Source organism: Rhinoderma darwinii, unplaced genomic scaffold (assembly GCF_050947455.1).
Source record: "Rhinoderma darwinii isolate aRhiDar2 unplaced genomic scaffold, aRhiDar2.hap1 Scaffold_535, whole genome shotgun sequence".
In the NCBI taxonomy this organism is placed as follows: Eukaryota; Metazoa; Chordata; class Amphibia; order Anura; family Rhinodermatidae; genus Rhinoderma; species Rhinoderma darwinii.
Genome location: NW_027464084.1, coordinates 54,623 through 70,117, shown reverse-complemented (window position 1 = coordinate 70,117; position 15,495 = coordinate 54,623). Strand labels below are relative to the sequence as shown.

The 15,495-nt window shown below is 36.5% G+C and overlaps 1 protein-coding gene across 1 annotated transcript in view; it reads right to left on the bottom strand.

The window, feature by feature from the left end:
- The window catches only part of LOC142722379 (solute carrier organic anion transporter family member 1C1-like), a 57,292-nt gene that overhangs the window by 23,932 nt on the left and 17,865 nt on the right, over positions 1-15,495 (bottom strand). The window contains exons 2-11 of the mRNA XM_075848887.1: positions 14,793-14,928; positions 12,421-12,562; positions 12,217-12,349; positions 12,022-12,137; positions 9,560-9,706; positions 7,605-7,703; positions 5,757-5,966; positions 4,957-5,121; positions 3,775-3,970; positions 3,503-3,668 (exon numbers count right to left, since the gene is read on the bottom strand). Of these exons, the coding sequence (XP_075705002.1) occupies positions 3,503-3,668; positions 3,775-3,970; positions 4,957-5,121; positions 5,757-5,966; positions 7,605-7,703; positions 9,560-9,706; positions 12,022-12,137; positions 12,217-12,349; positions 12,421-12,562; positions 14,793-14,912 (1,494 nt within the window). The 5' untranslated portion in view covers positions 14,913-14,928. The remainder of the gene's footprint in view (positions 1-3,502; positions 3,669-3,774; positions 3,971-4,956; positions 5,122-5,756; positions 5,967-7,604; positions 7,704-9,559; positions 9,707-12,021; positions 12,138-12,216; positions 12,350-12,420; positions 12,563-14,792; positions 14,929-15,495) is intronic.

Below are 15,495 nucleotides of genomic sequence, written 5' to 3'. Positions count from 1 at the left end.
ACATTACACTGATTATTATATACACATTACACTGATTATTATATACACATTACACTGATTATTATATACATTACACTGATTATTATATACACATTACACTGATTATTATATACATTACACTGATTATTATATACACATTACACTGATTATTATATACACATTACACTGATTATTATATACACATTACACTGATTATTATACACATTACACTGATTATTATATACACATTACACTGATTATTATATACATTACACTGATTATTATATACACATTACACTGATTATTATATACACATTACACTGATTATTATACACATTACACTGATTATTATACACATTACACTGATTATTATACACATTACACTGATTATTATACACATTACACTGATTATTATACACATTACACTGATTATTATATACATTACACTGATTATTATATACACATTACACTGATTATTATACACATTACACTGATTATTATACACATTACACTGATTATTATACACATTACACTGATTATTATACACATTACACTGATTATTATACACATTACACTGATTATTATACACATTACACTGATTATTATACACATTACACTGATTATTATACACATTACACTGATTATTATACACATTACACTGATTATTATATACACATTACACTGATTATTATACACATTATACTGATTATTATACACATTACACTGATTATTATATACACATTACACTGATTATTATACACATTACACTGATTATTATATACACATTACACTGATTATTATACACATTACACTGATTATTATACACATTACACTGATTATTATACACATTACACTGATTATTATATACACATTACACTGATTATTATACACATTATACTGATTATTATACACATTACACTGATTATTATATACACATTACACTGATTATTATACACATTACACTGATTATTATACACATTACACTGATTATTATACACATTACACTGATTATTATACACATTACACTGATTATTATACACATTACACTGATTATTATACACATTACACTGATTATTATATACATTACACTGATTATTATATACACATTACACTGATTATTATACACATTACACTGATTATTATACACATTACACTGATTATTATACACATTACACTGATTATTATACACATTACACTGATTATTATACACATTACACTGATTATTATATACACATTACACTGATTATACACATATTACACTGATTATTATATACACATTACACTGATTATTATATACACATTACACTGATTATTATACACATTACACTGATTATTATACACATTACACTGATTATTATATACATTACACTGATTATTATACACATTACACTGATTATTATACACATTACACTGATTATTATACACATTACACTGATTATTATATACACATTACACTGATTATTATACACATTACACTGATTATTATACACATTATACTGATTATTATACACATTACACTGATTATTATACACATTACACTGATTATTATATACATTACACTGATTATTATATACACATTACACTTATTATATACACATTACACTGATTATTATATACACATTACACTGATTATTATACACATTACACTGATTATTATACACATTACACTGATTATTATACACATTACACTGATTATTATACACATTACACTGATTATTATACACATTACACTGATTATTATACACATTACACTGATTATTATACACATTACACTGATTATTATACACATTACACTGATTATTATACACATTACACTGATTATTATACACATTACACTGATTATTATACACATTATACTGATTATTATACACATTACACTGATTATTATACACATTACACTGATTACTATACACATTACACTGATTATTATACACATTACACTGATTATTATACACATTACACTGATTATTATACACATTACACTGATTATTATACACATTACACTGATTATTATACACATTACACTGATTATTATACACATTACACTGATTATTATACACATTACACTGATTATTATACACATTACACTGATTATTATACACATTACACTGATTATTATATACATTACACTGATTATTATACACATTACACTGATTATTATACACATTACACTGATTATTATACACATTATACTGATTATTATACACATTACACTGATTATTATACACATTATACTGATTATTATACACATTACACTGATTATTATACACATTACACTGATTACTATACACATTACACTGATTATTATACACATTACACTGATTATTATACACATTACACTGATTATTATACACATTACACTGATTATTATACACATTACACTGATTATTATACACATTACACTGATTATTATACACATTACGCTGATTATTATACACATTACACTGATTATTATACACATTACACTGATTATTATACACATTACACTGATTATTATTATACACATTACACTGATTATTATACACATTACACTGATTATTATACACATTACACTGATTATTATACACATTACACTGATTATTATACACATTACACTGATTATTATACACATTACACTGATTATTATATACACATTACACTGATTATTATATACACATTACACTGATTATACACATATTACACTGATTATTATACACATTACACTGATTATTATACACATTACACTGATTATTATACACATTACACTGATTATTATACACATTACACTGATTATTATACACATTACACTGATTATTATACACATTACACTGATTATTATACACATTATACTGATTATTATACACACATTACACTGATTATTATATACACATTACACTGATTATTATACACATTACACTGATTATTATACACATTACACTGATTATTATACACAACACACTGATTATTATACACATTACACTGATTATTATACACATTACACTGATTATTATACACATTACACTGATTATTATACACATTACACTGATTATTATTATACACATTACACTGATTATTATACACATTACACTGATTATTATACACATTACACTGATTATTATACACATTACACTGATTATTATACACATTACACTGATTATTATACACATTACACTGATTATTATACACACATTACACTGATTATTATACACATTACACTGATTATTATATACACATTACACTGATTATTATATACACATTACACTGATTATTATACACATTACACTGATTATTATACACAACACACTGATTATTATACACATTACACTGATTATTATACACATTACACTGATTATTATACACATTACACTGATTATTATACACATTACACTGATTATTATTATACACATTACACTGATTATTATACACATTACACTGATTATTATACACATTACACTGATTATTATACACATTACACTGATTATTATACACATTACACTGATTATTATACACATTATGCTGATTTTTGCTGCAGATTAGCACTCACTATATTTCTTCCAGATCCTGTGGATGATTTGCACCCGGCCAGACACGCTGACATGTAGGTTATGTTATTTGCTCCGCACACCGGATCCCACTGCTGCGCGGAGCATCTACAGTCCGCGTTGCAGGACGAGAACAGACGGTTTTCTGCTAATGTTTTCGATTTGCTCCTAAGATACAATATAAGACGTCAGAGGTCAGAGGTCAGCGCCCCCTCATTATCTGCCCCCTCATTATCTGCCCCCTCATTATCTGCCCCATAACCCAGGTACTTGCCCGTTATAAGACACGGTGATCCCCGCCACCTCACTGTTCTCACAGCCAATCATGAAGACGGACAGGGACATGAAGAAAGACACCAAGGTGGTAGCGAAGGCCAACTTAGAGGCCGACAGCAATCCAAACTTGTACTTCTTCATCAGCAGACCCCCGAGCAACATCCCCAGAGCCGCCGCCGGGAGCGTGGAAGCCCCTGCGCAAGACACAAGGAAGCCGCAAAACAAGGCAGTTAAAGGGCTGGTCCAGTCTTCTGTAAACCTGCAACTTTCTAACAGACTTTTTGCGCTTCTATTCCTCACCATTTTATTTACTTGCTGTCAGTGAATTGAATCATTTATTGCTTACATTTAACCTATATACACCGTTGTAAGACATTTTTTGTTATTGCTTCTATGCATTTAAAAATAATAAAATAATGAAGAAACAGGATTGTAAATTTCCTCCCGTTTTGTGTCTACAGCTCTTATGCAGACCTATGTGTCTCTATGGTAACAGACCACAAACAAACCCTGTGTAGTCCAGGGTTGCCAACCGTCCGTAGATTCCTAGAGAATCCATAAAATTAAGGGACTTTTTTCCCAAAAAAAAAAAAAGAGGTGTCCACGATTTTTGGGAGGTTGAATGAGTTTGTGCCAATTATTGGGATTGTAATTATCTTTGGCTTAGAGGTCACAGTAAGGGCGGCTGATGTGTTCATATCACTACTCTACGCTAGAGACAGATATTATTTATAATCTTTACGGTTCATGGTGGTTTTCCAAATTGTCCATAAAAAATGTTTACGGTCCTTGATTTTTGGATAAGTTGTCCTGAAAAAAACAACATATCCGGCTGACAACCTTGGTGTAGTCTGATCCTGCCTTCATATGTCGCTCCTATCCTATAAAATGTACCTTCGTACAACATAGAGGCAGATGGATGAAAGGAAGTATGATTGCCGGATCAGACTACACAGGGTTTGTTTGTAGTCTGTTACCACGGAGACACATGGTTCTGAACAGGAGCTGTGTATAAAAAATGGGAGGCAATTTATAATCAAGACAATTTTCTCAGAAGCTTCATGATTTCTTTTAGATGCACTGGGGTAGTAATGACCGGACATAATAAATCCTGACCAGTCCTATCATATAATACTCTAGAGAATTATAAGGGGTCAGGTGACGTGAACTGACCACTCACCGGTGATGAAGTTGGCCCTGGAGATGGACTGTCCGTACTGCTGCTCCATGTACTTGGGTTTGTAAGTTATGAATCCCAGGAAACTGTTCATCTTCAGGAGGGTGACGAACATCAACATGACGTACAGGCGATTACAGGCCAGAGTCTTCAGTGACAGCAAGAAGCCTGCGGGGGAGGGGAGAGGCTGCCGTTACATCAGAGCTGATACTTTATTCACCAGCCGCCTCTTCATTCCATCCCCGATCGGATGCGGCATCTAGCGGCCTCCTCACCAGGCGGGACAGAGTTGGGAGCCCCCCCCAGTCAAGAGGGAGGTGCGGGACCCGCATCTATCAGCCATATATGAAATATTCTATGGATATGCCATAAATGCCTCAGATGGTGATACCCCTTTAAGAGGTGGATACACATTGCTACATCTACGGCTGACATCACTCGGATGGGGGTGTAAGTGTTCCCCATGATGTAGCAGAGCTGACGGTTCACCTCCCCCATAGCTCATAATTACACATTGTATATATTATATGAATAAAGCTCAATCCTTGTGTAAGAAAACATTCTCTGCATGCTGTCAGTGAACGGAAACATTTTATTTTTATATCCAGAGGCTTGTTACAGTATATCAGTGAGGAAAACACAGCAGCTGTACAAATCTCTTTCCTGGGCTGGACTCCTCGCTGAAAGCTCTTAACAACACTGATACCAGTCACTGACAGCAAGCAGAGATAATGAATTGGACGGTCCATGTGATCACCCTGCGATATGTGGTTTGGCTTTGCTCCGGACAGTAATGGCCTCACCCTTCAATGTGGCTTTTTGATGACGCTCAGTTTGTGATGTCTCCGTCTCTTTAAGCGTCTGTCCGTCGGCGGAGGGCTGCGCGGCCTTTAAACTTTTAGGCAGGAAGCAGAAAGGGATCCCAGAAATTAATGTGACGGCGCCGGCCACCAGGAACCCGAGCCACCAGGCGCCCACCCAGCGCGAGTCTTGTGGTGTAATGGTCACAGTGTCTACGAGAGAGAGATATCGAGAGGCGCAGGTCATGTGACCGCGTTATTTCAGGCTTCATCCACCCTGAGATTATTATAATTGTGGATAACGCTACGACCGCGACCGGCGGTGGTAAAACGCACAATGTATGGACATAAAACGATGATGAGCAGAACCGTCGCCACCAGTACGTGAATGATGAAGGATCAGGGAATTCCCTAAAGACGATCCCGGCAGATGGGTGACGAGCGCCATTGTTGCCTAGCGACGACCAGTAATGTCTAACGTATATGTCGCGATTAACATGAAATGATCGCACCGCCACGATCCAACCAATGGAGATCAATAGATAATAACGGTAAATGTCACACAGGAAAATGGCCGTTTTCAAAACAATGAAGTTCTATGGGTGTATTCACACGGTGGGTTTCTTAACGGCCCGTGAATATTGACCGTCAAAAAATAGGACATGTCCTATTTTTGGCCGTTTTCACAGCCAGACGGCCCCCATAGAAGTCAATCGATCAGTTTTTACGGTAAAAACTGATCCTGGCTGAGGATTCCCCGCACACAGCGCTACTCTGAGCGCTGAGCTCGGGGAAGCCCCTGACATTACTGTCCATATAAGGACAGTGATGTTGGGCTTTCAACAATGGAGTCCCCAGCCAGAGCATCAGGAGATCTCTGGCCGGGGACTCCTGTCTTGTAGATAGCACCCCTCCATGTAGATAGCACCCCTCCATGTAGATAGCTCCCCCCATCACCCGTAGATAGCACCACTGTAGCTCCCTGTAGGTGCGGAATCCCCAGCAGCCAGACCCCGCTCTGGCAGGGGATTCTGCACCTGCAAAATCCCCCAATGTCACTATCCATATATGGACATGGACCTCTGGGGCTCCGTCTATGAGCGGAATCCCAGGCCCACTCTGGCAGGGGAATCCACTCTCCTGACGTCACTGTCCATATATGGACAGGGTGGTATCTACAAAGGGGGTGCTATCTACAGGGGGGTGGTGCTATATGGGGGGGGGTGTGGCACTATCTACATGGGCACTGTGGCACTAGCGACATGGGCACTGTGGCACTATCTACATGGGCACTGTGGTAGCATGTGGGATCTATGGTACTATCTACAATGGGCACTGTGGCACTTTATATGTGGGCACTGTGGAACTTTATATGTGGGCACTGTGGCACTATGTGGGGATCTGCACTTTATATGTGGGCACTGTGGCACTATCTACATGGGCACTGTGGCAGTATGTGGGCTCTATGGCACTATCTACAATGGGCACTATGTCACTTTATATGTGGGCACTGTGGCACTATGTGGGCATTATCTACAGTGGGCACTGTGGCACTATGTGGGCACTGGCCCTATGTGGGCATTATCTACAGTGGGCACTGTGGTGTTTTCAGGGTGTTGGGACAAAAAAACTGACAAATGAAATCGATCCTTTTTTTTACGGCCATGAAAAACGGTAAAAAACGGACTGGAAATGGATGAAAATGTGACAGCTGATCCGTTTTTCATGCCCATTTTTTTTCACTGTGGTGTGAATGTGGCCTGGAGATCTGTGACCGCCTCCAGGCGCTGCAGACGTCGCTACTTCTGATATTAACGAGATTCACTGCGTTACATGTGACGTTTAACTCACCCAGATCCACGAAACCGATATCAACGTAAAGCCTCGCAAAGAATGACCCGAGCATAAACCCTGCCATCGGGCCAAACATCGCCACAGTGTGTAGACAAGCTGGGGGGGGGGGAACGAGGGGGAAATAATCATCATAATAATAATGTAATAATAATAATAATAATAATAATAGTAATAATAATAATAATAATAATAATAATAATAATAATAATAATAATAATAATAATAATAATGTAATAATAATAATGATAATAATAATAATAATAATAATAGTAATAATAATAATGTAATAATAATAATAATAATGTAATAATAATAATAATAATGATAATAATAATAATAATAATAATAATAATGATAATAATAATAATAATAATAATGTAATAATAATAATGATAATAATAATAAATAATAATAATAATAATGTAATAATAATAATGATAATAATAATAATGTAATAATAATAATAATAATAATGATAATAATAATAATAATAATAATAATAGTAATAATAATAATGATAATAATAATAATAATAATAATAATAATAATAATAATAATGTAATAATAATAATGATAATAATAATAATAATAATAATAGTAATAATAATAATAATAATAATGTAATAATAATAATAATAATGTAATAATAATAATAATAATGATAATAATAATAATAATAATAATAATGATAATAATAATAATAATGTAATAATAATAATGATAATAATAATAAATAATAATAATAATAATGTAATAATAATAATGATAATAATAATAATGTAATAATAATAATAATAATAATGATAATAATAATAATAATAATAATAATAGTAATAATAATAATGATAATAATAATAATAATAATAATAATAATAATAATAATAATAATAATAATAATGTAATAATAATAATGATAATAATAATAATAATAATAATAGTAATAATAATAATAATAATAATGTAATAATAATAATAATAATGTAATAATAATAATAATAATGATAATAATAATAATAATAATAATAATGATAATAATAATAATAATGTAATAATAATAATGATAATAATAATAAATAATAATAATAATAATGTAATAATAATAATAATAATGTAATAATAATAATAATAATGTAATAATAATAATAATAATAATAATAATAGTAATAATAATAATAATAATAATGATAATAATAATAATAATAATAATAATAATGATAATAATAATAATAATGATAATAATAATAATAATGATAATAATAGTAATAATAATAATAATAATAATAATAATAGTAATAATAATAATGATAATAATAATAATAATAATAATAATGATAATGATAATAATAATAATAATAATAATAATAATAATAATGATAATGATAATAATAATAATAATAATAATAATAATAATAATAATAATGTAATAATAATAATAATAATAATAATAATGTAATAATAATAATAATAATAATAATAATAATAGTAATAATAATAATGATAATAATAATAATAATAATAATAATAATAATAATAATAATAATGATAATGATAATAATAATAATAGTAATAATAATAATAATAGTAATAATAATAATAATAATGTAATAATAATAATAATAATAATAATAATGTAATAATAATAATAATAATAATAATAATAATAGTAATAATAATAATGATAATAATAATAATAATAATAATAATAATAATAATAATAATAATGATAATGATAATAATAATAATAGTAATAATAATAATGATAATAATAATAATAATAATAATAATAATAATAATAATAATAATGATAATAATAATAATGATACTAGTAATAATAATTTGTCGGTGATCATGGGGGTCCCAGCAGAGGGGAAGCTTCCAGTGATCGGTTTATCTACCGGGTTATCCAGCTCCGCCCACTCCTGATATCTGCTGACCTATGACATCACTATTACCTATATACAATGGAGTGTTCTGCGTCCCAGCAAAGTCATCAATGTAGGAGAGTCCTAGAGGTGCAATGGGTGTCTCTCCGATTCCTCGCAGAATATTCCCAATCAAGATGTAAACCCACATGTACGAGCTCGACTCCTTCACACAACCTGAAAACATAAATCAATGTAGCAGAGCTGTCCTTGTTATTTGATCCAAAACATACATACCATATGTGCAGCTGCGCATGGGGCTATTAAATGAGAGGGGTCATCTTAAAAACAGCTTTCACCTCTCCATTAAAGGGGCTCTGTCACCACCACATTATAAGTGCGGTCGTGTCATGTCGTGCTGACGAGTGCTGTCATTCACAGAAACGTTACCAAAGTGTCGGGATTGTGAATAGACATGGCGTCCTGGCTGGAGGTGATGTCTATTCACTCCCAAGACACTTTGGTAAAGTTAATGTGGGTGTAAGTGACTGCACAGCGTGATCTCACGAGATCACGCTGTGTTGCGAGTACTGCTAAAAATGAATGGAGAAAAGTGTATGATGCTGATTGGTCACTGATTGGTCACTGATTGGTCAGCGTCATACACTTCTCTTCACAACGCCCAGTTGGTAAAAAAGTAAAAACACGCCCAGTTGTCTATTAAGAAACTAAATAGCCTAAATATAAAATTGTTCATAACGTACTCAAAATTTATCGTTTTTCTAAATAAAAACCACTATTATTATCTACATTACAGCGCCGATCACATTATGCAGGAGACCGGGCACTTATAATCTGGTGACAGCCTCTTTATTACTAGGACCACTGTTATCTACATTACAGCACCGATCACATTATGTAGGAGATAGGGCACTTCTAATCTGGTGACAGCCTCTTTATTACTAGGACCACTGTTATCTACATTACAGCACTGATCACATTATGCAGGAGACCGGGCACTTATAATGTGGTGACAGCCTCTTTATTACTAGGACCACTGTTATCTACATTACAGTGCTGATCACATTATGCAGGAGACCGGGCACTTATAATGTGGTGACAGCCTATTTATTACTAGGACCACTGTTATCTACATTACAGCACTGATCACATTATGCAGGAGACCGGGCACTTATAATGTGGTGACAGCCTATTTATTACTAGGACCACTGTTATCTACATTACAGCGCTGATCACATTATGTAGGAGACAGGGCACTTATAATCTGGTGACAGCCTCTTTATTACTAGGACCACTGTTATCTACATTACAGCGCTGATCACATTATGTAGGAGACAGGGCACTTATAATCTGGTGACAGCCTCTTTATTACTAGGACCACTGTTATCTACATTACAGCGCCGATCACATTATGTAGGAGATAGGACACTTATAATCTGGTGACAGCCTCTTTATTACTAGGACCACTGTTATCTACATTACAGCACTGATCACATTATGTAGGAGACCGGAAACTTATAATCTGGTGACAGCCTCTTTATTACTAGGACCACTGTTATCTACATTACAGCACTGATCACATTATGTAGGAGACAGGGCACTTATAATGTGGTGACAGAGCCTCTTTATTACTAGGACCACTGTTATCTACATTACAGCGCCGATCAGTCCAGACCCCTAAACTAATACAGACCCCAGACCAGACCCCCTAAATTAATACCGACCCCAGACCAGACCCCTAAACTAATACAGACCCCAGAGCAGACCCCTAAACTAATACAGACCCCAGACCAGACCCCTAAACTAATACAGACCCCAGAGCAGACCCCTAAACTAATACAGACCCCAGACCAGACCCCTAAACTAATACAGACCCCAGACCAGACCCCTAAACTAATACAGACCCCAGACCAGACCCCTAAACTAATACAGACCCCAGACCAGACCTCTAAACTAATACAGACCCCAGACCAGACCCCTAAACTAATACAGACCCCAGACCAGACCCCTAAACTAATACCGACCCCAGACCAGACCCCTAAACTAATACAGACCCCAGACCAGACCCCTAAACTAATACAGACCCCAGACCAGACCCCTAAACTAATACCGACCCCAGACCAGACCCCTAAACTAATACAGACACCAGACCAGACCCCTAAACTAATACAGACCCCAGACCAGATCCCTAAACTAATACCGACCCCAGTCCAGACCCCTGAAAAAATTCAGACCAGGCCCTTAAATTCAGACACAGACCACACTCCGTTCTCCTCTTCCCGCAGGTTACAGTCCTCGGGTCCAGTATCAGGAAGTTGTTTGTGGCGGCGCCCGGGTGGCGGAGGGCTGTAACCTGAAGGAACGGGGAGGTTTTGTTTTTTTTTGTCAGAACGTGGCGCTCCCTGGGCATTTTCCCGCTTTTCTGGGAGGTCTCCCCTTTTTCTGGAAGAATTGGCACAAATAAATGGCGTATTTATAAGTCACTCCCCTCACGAGACGGACGCTGCCCATTTCGGAGGTGCGTTTCTTACCTGGCTTGCTGTCCTCAGTCAATGTCCCGTTGGTCAGACATGGGGAGACGCTGTAGGTGGAGCCGGATGAATTGTTGGTCGCAGTCATATGCATCCTCACGGTTTCGTATTTGTAACTGTGAACAGACAATGATGGTGAGCGCAGCTCTGGAGCACAGGGTCAGGATATAAGACGGGCGGTGGCACTGTACGTACGGCCCCATCAAGAAGTGTGGCATCGCTGAAAGGAAACTGCCCAACGCCATCAAGAAGCAGCCGACAGCGATGATCCGAGGACGGTGAAGCTTCGCCCCAAAGTAACTTACAAAGGCGATCATCAGCAGGTTTCCTGTACGGAAAAAAAAGCGTGAAAATAAAAACGCCTCAAATGTGAAGGAAAGAGGAGGAAATAAGAATTACCAAGCTCAAAGCTTCCGTCCACCATCCCGGCCGTGGAGGAGGAAATGTCAAAGCGGCGCTCAATCTGCGTTATCGAGCTCTTCACAAAACTCCCAGCGTAAGACTTAGCGAAATAACAGAAAGAAAGAGCGAGGAGGAAGGTCTGCGGAAGAGAGAAGAGAAGGATGATGAGGAGGATGATGAGGATGATGGAGGTAGAGGAGGAGTGGTTATTATTATTTAAAGCACCTGCTCACTCTCCTTCATCAGCGTTTCTGACTTGGCTGTGTCCATTTGTAAGTATGGCCTTTTTTCGGTGTTTTTGTATATGTCCCCTTGTTTTTATCGGTTTTGTTTGTGCATCAGGAACATTCAGTTCCAGTTTAGGAGTTAGGGACTCGCAAGTCTGGGGATCCTTGTCGTGGATTGCGAGCTTGCGTCCTTTTGGCCAGAATGATCACTGATACCCCAGGTATTTTTCATTATTACGTATATTCGCTTCTCTTGGACACAGCCGGGTCTTTGATGCTGGGAGAGCATGGTGTGTTGTTGTTTGGCATAGCAAGCAGGGTAGCCGCTCTATGAATTATCAAGGCGTCACAAATAGGCTTCTATCCGCTATATACACGTTGTGCCTCATGACGTACACACTATCCCTCCATGTTTCACTCACTTGCACCCCATTATCCATTTATTTCTATTGAGGCACTTCACTCATTACTGCCCCCTATATTTCACTTATAGTATTACACTTGCACACACACTATTCATTTATTATTTCTTACCACACATGCCATGCACCACACAAACCACTCCCCTCAAGACTAGTGGGAGTGGCTATTATTATTTAAAGCACCTGCTCACTCCTTCATCAGCGTTTCTGACCTGGCTGTGTCCATTTGTAAGTATGGCCTTTTTTCAGTGTTTTTGTATATGTCCCCTTGTTTTTATCGGTTTTGTAGGTAGAGGAGGATGATGAGGAGGATGATGAGGAGGATGATGAGGAGGATGATGAGGAGGATGATGAGGAGGATGATGAGGTGGAGGATGATGAGGTGGATGATGATGAGGTGGAGGATGATGATGAGGAGGATGATAATGAGGAGGATGATAATAATGAGGAGGATGATAATAATGAGGAGGATGATAATGAGGAGGATGATAATGAGGAGGATGATAATGAGGAGGATGATAATGAGGAGGATGATAATGAGGAGGATGATAATGAGGAGGATGGTGATGAGGAGGAGGATGATGAGGTGGAGGTGGATAATGATGAGGAGGATGATGATGATAAAGAGGATGATGAGGAGGAGGATGATGAAAACAATCTGTATGATGATGATGATGATGATGAGGAGGGGGATAGCTATGATGATGATAATGATGGTGATGATTATGAGGATGATGATGAAGATGATGATAATTAGGATGATGATGGGGATGATAATGGTGAGTATGATGATGTTGCGGATGATGATGAGGAGGGTGATGATGAGAAGGATGATAATGAGGAGGATGATGAGGAGTAGGCTTATGATGTTGAGGAGCATGATGATGAGGAGGAGGATGATGATGAAGATCATGATGAGGAGGATGATGGTGATGAGGAGGATGATGAGGATGAGGAGGAGAATGATGAGAACGATGATGATAATAATAATAATGATGATGATAAGGAGGAGGAGGAGGAAGATGAGGATGATGAGGATGAGGATGATGAGGATGAGGATGATGAGGAGGAGGATGACGATGAGGAGCATGATGATGATGATGATGATGATGATAAGGAGGAGGAGGATGATGATTATGATGTGGAGGATGATGATGATGATGATTTGGCCGCCATGGAGGTTGTCACCCGCTACCTGGACACTGTTATTATATGAGCACATTTCTATATCTGTGTACAGGACAGTATAGATTGTTCTTGAACCACCTGACTGCTCGGCCTGTGAGGTCCATGTAATTTTGCTATGGGGACTTATGAATACTAGTTATGCCCCTGGTTGTCGGTCTTCACTTTAAGTCTGGCATTCTGTTCATGAACCAGAATGCTCAGGATGAACATAACTACTGTACACCACATAGGGGAGTGCGGCAGAGCATGGCATTGTAAGAGAACACTGGCTGTAAATGGGAGGGTGCTCGGATCTGAAGGGGGGGGGGTCCTCAGGGTCAACAATTGTCTTTGGTAAATAACAACTTTCAATAAAAGAATCAAAGCTTTGAAGTTGGACATTCACCTGGCTCCGTCCTCATCCGTTATCTCCTGTAAACATCCGGCCGAACCACGGGTTAAAGTCTTTTCCCAATATCCAGAGTGTCGAGGGGGGATTGTATATTATTATGACCCGCCTATGTGAAATAAGAGCCCCTGCAGGTGTTCTTACCTTTAGTGATGCGCAGCAGGACGCCTCCTCCTTCTTTTTTGGGGCTGGAACGTTCCCATCTTGGCCATTTGCACTGCTGTTCAGGTTATTGATTTCGCTGCTTTCTTTCTCCACCGTCATGTTCTACACAATGATCCTAAACATCAATGAGAATTGTGGAGTCAGTCGTCTGCAAGTATTATAATGTTATAATACAAACTGTATTCTGCAGATGATTTGCACCTAAATGGAAGGGGGTCCGCTGTGCTGGGGGAGAGAATTCTAGCTGGGGTGGCGGAGTATTTAAACTAGGGCTGAGGCGGGAGGTCAATGTAGAAAAAAAAGGGGTAGCCAGATTAGAGAGGGGTCAGACTATATTGGTGGGGGGAGAAACAGAATGTGGGGAGAGGACTAGACAACAAGATAAGGAGATCCTTTCGTTACAAAACATCAGTGTAAATAAAAAGGACCGATTAATGTCAAATCACATTTCTGATAATAAAAGTGAAAAACTGACAGGCAAGTTAAAGTGTATGTTCACAAATGCCAGAAGTCTAGCAAGTAAAATGGGGGAGCTGGAGGCCTTGATACTGGAAGAAAATATAGATATAGTTGCTGAAACATGGCTGGACTCTTCACATGACTGGGCTGTAAATCTATAGGGTTTTACACTTTTTCGTAAAGACAGGACAAATAGGAAAGGTGGTGGTGTATGTCTGTATGT